Source organism: Lycorma delicatula, chromosome 7 (assembly GCF_047948215.1).
Source record: "Lycorma delicatula isolate Av1 chromosome 7, ASM4794821v1, whole genome shotgun sequence".
Lineage (NCBI taxonomy): Eukaryota > Metazoa > Arthropoda > Insecta > Hemiptera > Fulgoridae > Lycorma > Lycorma delicatula.
In genome coordinates this window covers 76,512,931-76,525,205 of record NC_134461.1, presented here as the reverse complement: position 1 = coordinate 76,525,205, position 12,275 = coordinate 76,512,931, and the positions used below count along the sequence as shown (strand labels likewise).

Here is a 12,275-nt window from a genome sequence, read left to right as displayed (position 1 = left end):
GTCAATAAAAGAATATGTGGTTGGTTAAATATATTGATTTAATATAGAACGGATGTAGAATTAATAATATAGAATATTAATTCAATATTGGATAAATGGTCGCCTCAGTTTATGTTACAAATAATTCTGAAAGGGAAGTTTTAAATTTTCACATATTACTAGTGACTTTATTCGGTGAACAACATCTTCAATATTCTCTTGAAGTGCTTCAACTGTTTAAGGATTTTTGGCCTCTCACAAATGGATTATTGGCTATCCTTTCACAAAGGAAAAATCAAGAAATGTTAGATCCCATGATCTAAGTGCTCAGCCGATGTCTCTATTTCAAAAATTCACCCCCTTCCTGGTGATTTTTTATGAGATAATACAATCATTTGATGGCTGTAGTACCTTCCTATTGGAAATAAACATTGGCCACATCCACTTGGCTTGATCATACCGCTGGCCTAAAAGCATATCAAACAGTTACTTGTTGTTTTAGAGACATTGTTTGGCTATTATTCTAAGATTCTGAAAGCTCCACAAGCAACAGTTCTCTTTATTCACCTTAGGCCCATTTGGTTGGAAATTGGCTTTGGTTAATTTTCGTAAAAAAACTCAGGGTTATCTTTCTATAGTTCCAATTCCCAATCAATGAACACATGACATTGACAATAGACTCATGGCTGCAATTGTTGCACTATATTAGCTTGCATAAACACATTTATGCAAAATGCAATTAGGGTAGTTTTTGAGACAGCTTATTGATGTAAACTTCTTGGAATTGACAAACTTGAGTTTTCAGCAACACTTGCAGCAATATTAGTAATATATTTTTTTATATACACAAATTAATAATTTATTAATTATTAATACATAAATTATTGATTTTTAATAGTAGCACAATTTTTTATTTATTTTACAATTTCTGAACAAGGTGGTTCTTCATTACCACTTGAAATACCACAAACTTTATGAACCATCTGTGTAAAATGTCCATCATTTTTTAGCGAATTTTAATAATTCCTTTACGCTGTTGGAAAGTATATGGTTCCATTTTCATTTTTTATAGTTTTTAAATTAATTTGTATTGTTTTATTTAATAGATATTAATAATAGCATCAGTATGTGGGGTCTACCTGGTATTACAAGTGTCTTTACTGCTGAATTATATGCTATAAATAAGGTTTTGAATATTGTTAACCATCATACCTTATGATGGTTAACATTATAAGGATATATAATGATGGATCCTTATCCATCACAATTACCATCATATCCTTATTTGTAGCGACTTGTGTAGTGCTCTCCAATCCTTAGAAAATTTTTATTCCAAACATCCTATTGTCACCGAAATCTACAATGCAATTGCTGAGTTGAACCATCGCAACGCACAAGTGAGTTTCTGCTGGATCCGTAGACACGTGGGGATTCCAGGTAATGAACATACAGATTCTACTGCTAAAGATGTATGTAGTCAATTATCCTTCACTACCTGTGTTACTGCATTCAACTTTATTAGCTATGTTAAACTCACTCTTCATGTAAAGTGACAAGATGACTGGATGGCTACAGTAGATTACAAACTCTGGCACATTAGAGGTTCTGTGTTGCAGTGGGATTCCTCAAATAGGAAAATTTGTCGTGAGGAAGTAGTCCTATGTCGATTGCAGATAGGGCATACTAGAGCTACTCACGGGTATCTGATGTCAGCAGTAAACGCACCACTGTGCATATGATGCAACTGCCGCTTGACTGTTCTCCACATCCTTGTGGATTGTGTGTGTTATGTGGTCTTGCATCGAAAATTTAAATTGCTCAGGAACATTTGTCAAATTCTGAGCAATGACAAAGAAGTTTTGAGCCAGGTGTTTTTATTTCTTCAAAGTGTGGGTATTTTCGATACTTTTTATTAGTGTTTTATTATTTTTATTTTCTCTTTATACTGTCATGGATTTCATTTAAAATTTTTATTTTTTCTGTTATCTGAGAAGGAGCTTTTTACACTTCTCTCGGAGTTCGTTGAATTTATTTTGGTTTTATATATGTGTATATAATTTTTATGTGTGACAGTAGATAAGTTTTGTGTTTAATGACTTAGTTAAAGTTTTTTATTTTATTTTTGTATTTCAAATTTAAATTTAAGTTTTAATTTTGTTTTTAATTTCTAGTGTATGTTTTTATTTTGTTTTAATTTTCATTGTTGTTTTATTAGATTTTACATTTCATATTTTTGTTTTCCGGGCAATAACGTAAAAATGTTTTTCTCCCCCAAAAAAAAAAAAAAATTTGTATGTGTGACTTAAAGAGCAGCAAAAATTAAATGAGAAATGCTTAATACTTATCAGCACCTTTGTATTTAGGATTTTGTTTATACAAAGTGGTTTGGATTATATGATTTTAAGCAATTTACAAACACCACATATTGTGAATTGCATTTTATTATTACTTTTATTAGCATCAGTAAAACAGAAATAATATTTTTAAGATTACAGTTTATTGAATATATATAATACCTTTATTTTAACAACTTATCCTTTCCCTTATAACTTGTGTTAATACATTCATCACTTAATAGAATCTAAAACTATTGGCCAACTAAACATTATTTCAATGCTTATATATTAATTTTATATGTTTAGATATTATATTTTGAGTTCATACTGCTTTTTTATGAAACATACTTTAACTACTGATTTTGTTTTCTGTTGTTCAGTTGTGATAAAGAAATAAATGAGTGTGATTCAAATCCATGTAAAAATAGCGGAACATGTATTGATAGGCTTGGTTATTATGAATGTGTATGTAGCGAAGATTATGAAGGTAAACAGTGTGAACAGTTACGACAAGTTACTTGTAATCATATGCCTTGTTATAATGATGCTTCATGTTTGGATGTAAAAAGTAAGTTTACTTTATTCTCTAATTTTATCTAAATAAAATAAGGAGCTATATAGACGGCTTTTGAAATAAATTTTAAAATATTACAATCAAAAACTGTTAAAAAATAAATAATAAATTAAAAAAAGAATAATAATAAAAGACTATTAATAATAAAAATAATAATTATAAATAATAATGATAATAAGACTAAACACTACAAAGCAAGTATTTTTATCAGTGTTTTTATGATGAATAAAAAATAAAAACAACCCAAAAACCAGAGAAATGGTCTTTAACCTAGGAAATAACCATTTCCTAGACATGGTCACAAAATTAGTTTATTTGAAATAATTAGTTTTTAAATATATGTAAAAAATGCAGGTAAGTTGGAAATTTTAGTGATGCTGAAACTTAATTGATGAATAAAGATTGGAGACCGGTATTTAATATTGTTTTTAAATTTGTAATTATTAAAATCTTTTTTTATAAGTTTCAAATGGTTATTCTCTTCCTTAAATTTTGTTCATAGGGGGATTGCCTGCCCTATGGGTTGGGATCCCTAACTACAGGCATCAGATGCATCCCCAGGTTGCAGGTAGGGAAATGGTTAGCTGTGAATAAGATGCGATCCAAGTAAGGAGTCGCAGACAGGCAGCTGCAAGGCCTGAGGTATGATGGAGTTATCTAGAGGGAGAAACAGTGCACCTAAAAAATACTACCAAGCCAAAAAGGGCCTTGTGACGTGGTGAGTATTAGTTGTCAGTAAATAAGCTGACTCATCCCTTACATGCAATGGCGGAAGACTTGGGCAACAACAGTGCCTAGAAAATAGCTGCCAGTAACCTAAAAACGGCTTTGAGACAAGGCAACCTCATCATAAGAATAGCTTACTATGGAAAGTTTGATTAGAAAGCAAGCAGGGTTAGGGCGTTCACCTGAGTTGACACGTAGTGCTTGGACTCGTGCTATGAAAAGTAGATTATAAAGGAGGAATGAAAGGTGGGAAACGGCACAGGAAAGATGAAAAACTAAAAATTGGAATAGCGAATGTGGGGATATTGACTGAGAAGTCGGACAAAGAAATGGACACAGTGATTGCAAAAGGTTTGAATAGCCTAGGGTTGAGTGAGATAAAATGGTGTGAGAAAGGGAGTAAGAAATTAAGAGGAGGCTATAGGTTGCTGTGGTGTGGAGGTAAAGAGTGTAAAAATGGAGAAGGAATTATCCTAAAAATGTTTAGCAGACTGGAAGATTGGAAAAGAAAAGGCTGTTCCAATAAACGTAACAACATGAAACGAAATGAAGCACGTTCAGTCACAACTCAGCATCTGATGTTTTGGTTTATTACTGAGCAACACCTAATGAACTCTCAGGGCAACCAACCTAACACTGAAAGAATAGAATGCACCACATTAAAGATACTGCACGCGACTTTCCAAACACACTATAAAATGGAAGGGGATAAGTGATGGCCTGAATAAAAAAAGGTATAAAAGCAAAGAGGAATTGCAAGAGGATAGTAAAAAAAGAGGAGAGGTGTTTGAGATTGTTTGTAAATGAACTGGAATAGGATATTGGTAGTAACAAAAAAAAATTGTATGGCCTAGTAAGAAAAGGCGAAATGAAAATGGGATTGCAGTGTTGATAAAAACAAGGAAGGGGAAGTGATTGTGAAAGAGGAGGAGGATATTAGAGATAGATGGAGAGAGTATTTTTATGAATTGTTGAATATTGACTGGGGTCATCCAATGGGGAACATAATGGAGAAGATGAGTCATAAGGGGAGGGGGTTGGAAGGAGGTTAATGATGGCTGAAGTTGAGTTTAAATTAATATTTTTCAAGTATACTCATTTTTTTATTGTTGTTATAAAATTTTCAAAATTATTTTTATAATCAGTAATACTATGCTTACATTGCAAAAAATAATCGGCCATATTAGCCACACCTCTTTTTTTTGTTTTTGTAAGCATTGAATGTTCCGTATATCTTTTTTTAAAAGATTTGTTAGTTTTACCAATGTAAATTTTATTACATTCATTACATTTAATTATATATATTCCCCTCAAATTCTCTTCATCACTTTAATGATGATGATTATTATTATTATTTAAATATTTTATAATATGGTTATTTGGTGTGTAAGCTTTTTTATGTTTATTTTTATCATAAAAATTAGTAATTTTTTTTATTCTTTTGTTTAATATTTTAAGAAAAACCTATTAATAATCTCTTTGTTATTTTCTTGTTGCAGTTTTGTAAAACTCTCATAATACTACTTCATTCTCTGCTTTTTGTATATCTTTTCTATAATTTCACTATCAGAACCATTAAAATCTGCTATTTTCTTTATTACATCTATTTCTTTGTCGAATTTATTTTCATTACACAAAGTGTTATTATGAATAAGATGTGTTGATGACATTTTGATCATATATAAATGCAGTTATAAGTAATGAACATTTGATCATATAAATAAACTTAATAGTTATAATGATAATTTAAAATTTATATGCGAAATGGAAAAGAATAGAAAAATAATTTTTTTAGATATTGAGATTGAAATAAACATAAACATTGTTATAGAAATATACCCAGAGTCATCCAGATTATGTCCCTTTCTTATAAAAATAGAATGTAAATGCATTTATCAAATTAATATTTATTATGTAAGAGTTTTTTTATCTTGACTCTATAAGCAAATTAGAGCAAAATGCATCTCATCAATTGAAATGTAATTTCTCATCTCATTCATCTATTTAAAAAAAAAATTAATGAAAGCACACACTTTGCTTTATCTAATTTCTTAATAATTTTTTTAAACTGGTTAAAATATGCTCTTCAGCATATGTAAAATATTATACATACAATTTACTAGAAATAGATAGTTCCTGATAAACAGGAGTTGGCTATTGCAGACAGCTACTTTACATATGGAATTAGGATAGTATGATTCTTTGAACAATGAATGTGAAATTGTAACTCAGACAATGAAATATATTGCAACAAAGTTTGATGTATTTTTTCATCGACATCTACCTTGTAGATTTTATTGAGTCTGAAAAGTATTGTAAACCTTTTTCAGACAACTAAATAATTTTATACATCAGTCTGTGTAAATAATGTTTATGTTTTTAATTTATTGTATCTACTCATTTTATTGATATCAAAAGATAAAAACAAATTCATTTTTTATGAAAAATAAAAATTTATCTACAAAAAAACAATACTGCTCAGTTTTTATTGTTAATTTTTCTGATATTTATAGGATGTTTAACGACGTGTTAAAAGTTCTCATTTTGTCTACTAAAAGACTGACAATACTTTTTCTGCTGGATTTTAAGTGAAAATTGTGCAAAACAATGTACTTTTTAAGATTTCTGGGTCTTAATTGTAAAATTATTATATAGAATTGTAAAGTAAATAATAATATTAAAAAAATATGACTTAACTAAAATCATTTGTCTTGTCATCAGGCATTCTTTATGTTAATATTCTGTGCCATAATTCATACATTTAAAAAAATATTATCGTAATATTTTATCATTTTGTTAATGAACTTAAGTCATTTTTTTGCATTGCCAAAGATGTAGAACTAAAATCATGTTCTTTTAGTTTCTTAAATTGAAGAATCATGTTTTAGTTTTAAATTTTACAGTTTTAACAATGAAATGTTTTTGTTTGGTAATGGAATCAGAAAAAAAATTGTACATATTGTTTTAATTATTTTTATAGTAACATATTTTAAAAGTGATACGATTATTTATGAGAAATTTATTCAGTGAGAAACCACTTTATTCCTCACTTTTCGTACTAGGTCTGATAAGGGTTAGTTGTTTTTCTTGGGAATGGCTGTGACGTACATAATAATTTATGATATTTTTGTTCTAGATACAAAAACAAATGATAATTTCACTTGCTATTGTTCACCTGGTTTTGTTGGTACATATTGTGAAATGGCATATTGTTTTGTTACTCCATGTTTAAATAATGGAATATGTGATAACACAACAAAGGTATTTATTTATTTATTTTTCTTAATTATTAGTTATGATTTTTTAATATTAGAATTTTTAATTTTCTATATAAATATAATCTTATTGTTTTGTTTATTGATTAATATATTATAGTATATATCAAAAAAATTAAATGACTGGACTTTTTTTTTATCAAAGAATTACTTTTTTTTTGGACTTTTTTTTATCAAAGAAGTATATGATGATGTTCTGTGGCCGATTCGTATCTACGGTCGTGCTCAAGCGCGATCTGATCATCGATGTCCACCGGGGGCCCGTTATCGATTGGGTTGCCAGGGCCGAGGTAATTGTGACCGGGGAAATTCATACAACAGACTGGTCCACGGTCCACAAGTGCGGTCTTATAAACCGCACACAGCTCGTCCCTCCCCACCGCCGCATGATCGCGTACTGGATACTTGTCCGGATCTGGGAACCAGATCCCGCCTCACACCTCACAGACGAACAGCTTGTCTGAATGTATCGGAGGTTCCGGAGCACACGGGCAACTCGATTTTGCCGAGGAGACTGACGGGTTAACGGTCGCGCGCGTAGAAACATTCGGAGCCGCAACGCCTGTTTCTCAAACGGTTAAGCTTTTAAATTAAAATTTTGTTGAAGGTTTAAAGTCTTATTCGTGTTTTTAAATAAACCGTCAGCTCCGTAACTGTAGATACGGTTATTGCAATCCAATGAAAATAACCATGAAGACAGTGAGGCTGTGAGGTGTGAGGCGGGATCTGGTTCCCAGATCCGGACAAGTATCCAGTACGCGATCATGCGGCGGTGGGGAGGGACGAGCTGTGTGCGGTATACGGATCGATGTAGCTATGATACAATGGTATTAATACACACACATGGCCACTGTTTCTATACCATCGTTGCAGACTCCAATACACGATTGCCTATCCGGCCCCTTCCCTCTTCATTTTCTCTCTTCTCTCTCTCCGACCGTTTTTGTGTATATATAGCGAGCGCGGTACGCCGCTTATATCACATATGAAGCAACTACATATCTGTGTACGTTTGAGCGATAGCAAAATTATTTTAACAAAAACCAATATTGAAAATATGCAATATGTCGACGATCTGTTGAAGGCACGAAAAAACAAACGCTTCCGTGCACCACGGCTGGGCGATCCGGCGACTTCATATAAAGACGACGAGGATTTTATTACAACGCTGGAAGAGCGCGCCCAAATCCTATCCAGTTCCGACGAGGACGAACAGGATACTCAGGCGCCGGACAACGAGCTGGGATGTTCGTTGCTGCAAGAGGGTCAATACAAATGCAACGACGAGGTGGAGGTGGCGTCGCTAGCTCCTTTGAAACCGCCGATGGAGATGCTGAAACGAATAGTTCAACAAACCGAGGATTCATTGACCATCACAACGGGGGGGACAGAGACGGATACGGCGACGGCGGAGGCGACTACCAGGCGAGGCAAGAAGAGGGTGAAGATCAGTGGCGAATTGGAATAATGTAGTAATTATTTTTTAATCGTTGAAAGATAGTTAATTTCATTAGTGTAAAAAATAAATCTAGTTGAAGAGGATATTTAAATTATAATTATAATTAGATTTAATTTTACATGATAAAAGTTATTTTATTTATCTAACTGATTACAGCCTCCCAAATGTTTGTGTGAAAATGGATATCAAGGTCGTATCTGTGAAGAAAATATTGATGAATGTTTACCTAAGCCTTGCCTTCATGGTGGTAAATGTATGGACGGTGTTGCATCGTATACTTGCAACTGTGCTGGTACAGGTAAGTTAATTTTTTTTACAATTTTGTAACTTATTTATTTTTTTTGCCCTTAATAAATATATATTATGAGAAATAAAAGTAATAGTTGAAAAATTTCATTTTTAAAATGCTGTTTTACTAGAACTAAAAGATGACCCAAGTATTAAGGGAATGCAACTAGTACAAACTGCACAGTCAGCTATATAAGAATCAGTCATCTTTAAAAACTATGTCAATCTTCCTGAAATTGTCTACTGTTATTCATTGAAAATAAGATCTTGACTATAAACTGGAGGTCTGAATTGGAAGGGTTTGTAACAGAAAGATTTCTTTGCAAGTGCCTAGAATTTACATGGTATTCCCCTTCCTGAAACTAGGATTTCGACCTGAGACTGCACAAGACTACACTTCACTTACACTCATACATATCATCCTCATTTATCCTCTGAAGTAAAACCTGATGGTGATTCCCAGAGGCTAAACAGGAAAAACGTTTATATGTGGGCTTCAGGAATTACGTTGACATAACATTGAGATTGAAGTTATAACAGATGTCTATGGAGGCGTTCACCATTTCTATTAGTCCTATTGTGGGCAGTGTATGGTCCTATGATTTTCCTGTATTTCTTCTCTTTCCTTAATTGTTCTTTAAAGTCACCTAGTAGAAACTTGACATGATGTTTGGGAATTTTGTTCGTGGTTTCTTACAAAATTCCCAAAACTCTTCTATCACCACCTGCAGGTTTTTTCTGTTACATTCGTTTATTGGTACATACACATTAATCAGTGTGCACACCTTGTTTCCTGATTTTACTGATAGCATCAAGATTCTTTCCAATGGTGCGATGAAGTCAATGACAGAATCTGTGACTGACTTGTGAACCACAAAACCTGTACCAAATGTTTGGGTCCTTGTTTATCTGTACTCCGGGTTTTCCCTTACAAACTTACTGTAGTTTTCTGAGTCAAAATGGCATTCATCTGTAAACTGTGTCTCTTGTACTGCCAAAATTTTAATGCTGAATCTATCAAGCATATTCATTAGTTGTTTCAATTTTCCTGGTTTCAACAGTGTGTTTATGTATTGTGTACCTGTGAAGAACTTTCATTTAGTTTGAAGAGGTTTTGAGAACCTCCGATTCTTTTCCACATGGCATGTCTGGTCTCCGAGAATCCTATGACCAGAATGGGAGTCCAGTCCACTGACTGGGGCCCTGGGATAGCAGACTTCTTTCCTGTTGTTAAAGTTGAACTTTGTGGTGACCTCTGGTGATCACAAGGCTTAACAACTTCATTGTTGAGATCAGGACGTATGTTTAACAGCTGCACAAACTAGGTGAACAGACTCTGACCACTAGCTGCTGGATACTAGAACAGACACTGGTAGATTTAGTTATTATTTGGAATACTCTGGGTATTTCATTTCCAGTACCACTCATATCTGGGAGGCTTTCCCCTATCTGCCACCTGGGGAGGCACCCGATGGCACAGGCATTACTACGTGTGTATAAATATGTATATATGTACATATTTACATAGCCTATGATACTCTCGGTAACATAAGTATTCCAATGCTGGGTCATACATCTAAATTGGTTTAGCTGTTAACATGCTACAGTGGAACAAACATACACCCTAAATGCATTACATCCCTTTTTGAGCAGTCGTGTAAAAACAGAATTAATGTTTTGTGAGCATGAGTACTCAAAAATATATATTTTCCATGTACTCAAAAAAAGTAGAAGTTACAATAAGGTTGAGGAAAGGAAATTTAAATATACATATAAGTTGAATGGAGAACCTCCTTCTTAAATGAAGTTAAAAAGATGTCAATTAAAAAGGTACACAGAACGTTTAAATATGTGCTCAAATACACTGTAAAACGGGTTTTTATTTCTGGCCATTTCCATGATACTTGATAAAAATTATTTTTTTTTTTGTTTAACCTCCAGGACCATCGTTGGGTATTGCTTCAGAGGATGAGATGAATGATTTGTAGTGTGTGTGAAAATGCCATGCCTGACTGGGATTTGAACCCAGGACCTCCGGATGAAAGGCTTATAAAAAGGCTTGATAAAAGGTTTATCTGATTATCATGATAGTACTCCCTTATATTATATTATAAATTATTAATGATTATATACTCCCTTATACTATAAAAATTTTGATCATTTTCAAAGAGGAACCAAATTCAATAACAGTTTAGTGGTTTTTACCAAGAAATATCTCAATTCTTTATTGGATTCTACATGAATAGTCAATTTTTTTTAATAACTAATCAATTATTCTAGTTATAATTTGAATATTCATCTCTTTTTATCATTCTGAATTACACACACAATACTCATATGAAAGTCTAATTTTACCATTTTTTATGTGTATTAAATTATATTTATTTGTTAAATCTTTCTTTCTCAGATATTTTCATTACCTATTTTAATTTACATCTCTCCTTATCAGGTTTTCCTCATCACGTTCTTATTGTTATCACTTTCATCCAAAATGATTCAATTATCATAAGAATGTTTTGGTGATATGTTTTAATAATATTTTTATGTTTACGATTGCTTTATTAATAACAGACTTTAACTAATTAAATTTTATTTTACAGGTTATTATGGTAATAATTGTGAACTTGATGTTGATGAATGTCAAGAAGAGATATGTAGTGGTAATGGAATATGTTACAACAAAATTGGTGGCTTTGAGTGTCATTGTAATATTGGTGATACCTGTGGTACATACTGTAATTTGTCTGATCCCTGTTTAGTAAGTTTTATTTTATTTACTTGGTAAAATTATAGTAATTACATTGCAGTTAACTAGGCAAAAGTGTGTAGCACTTGTCTGCCTCCAATTAACATATTTATTTATTTCTGTTATTTAACAGAAATATGAAGGTAACAATTTGTAACTTTTCTCAACAATAATAATTTTTTTTTTAAATAAATTTTAAAGCATATAATCAGTAGTCTAGCCTAGTTTAGGCTATTTATATTAAATCTTACTTGATATACTTTAATTTTGTGCATAGTTGCTCTAGAACTAGTAAGATTATAAAACACACAGATTGGAGACGCTATCTTACCAGCTTCCAATTTGTGTTTTATTTCCTATTCTTAAGGTAAGTTAATGAAGTATCCCTTTATAATAAGAATTTGTCTAGTTGTCTTTAATTATTTTATTTTCCCGCCTAGCACTATAGCAGAGCTATAGCTTTAGAAGGGAAAGTATCGTAATCACTCCAATTAGGGTATATGTGGTTTTCACCAGATCTTTACGTTTTGACCCCTAAAGAACCCAGAATACCCAAAAATTAGATGAATATGTTTGCATGTATCTGTGTGTGTGTGCGTTTGGTGTTTTACACCTTATATCTCCAGAACTATTTGACCAATTTTGACCAAACTTGGTTGGATTACTTTTATATGTGGGACATTGATGCCATTAAATTTTTAACTTAAAAGGTCAAGGGAGTGAGGCTATACAACAAAGTCACCCTCAGCATCTTGAGATTTTGCCTATTTAAGGTCTTATTTTTCTTAGGCACATTTGTTAAAATTAAAAAATAATATTTCCAAAAAAGGTTTTTGCAAAATCGCACCCCCACCCCAAAACATGCTCTAAATAAACTGGTGGCCAAGTGGAT

At 32.2% G+C, this 12,275-nt stretch overlaps 1 protein-coding gene across 2 annotated transcripts in view; it reads left to right on the top strand.

Annotated features, from left to right (window-relative positions):
• The window catches only part of crb (cell polarity complex component crumbs), a 332,998-nt gene that overhangs the window by 305,982 nt on the left and 14,741 nt on the right, over positions 1–12,275 (top strand). For both annotated transcript variants that reach the window (XM_075371826.1, XM_075371827.1), the window contains 4 exons: positions 2,696–2,883; positions 6,752–6,876; positions 8,506–8,647; positions 11,238–11,395. In XM_075371826.1, coding sequence (XP_075227941.1) covers positions 2,696–2,883; positions 6,752–6,876; positions 8,506–8,647; positions 11,238–11,395 — 613 coding nt within the window. The remainder of the gene's footprint in view (positions 1–2,695; positions 2,884–6,751; positions 6,877–8,505; positions 8,648–11,237; positions 11,396–12,275) is intronic.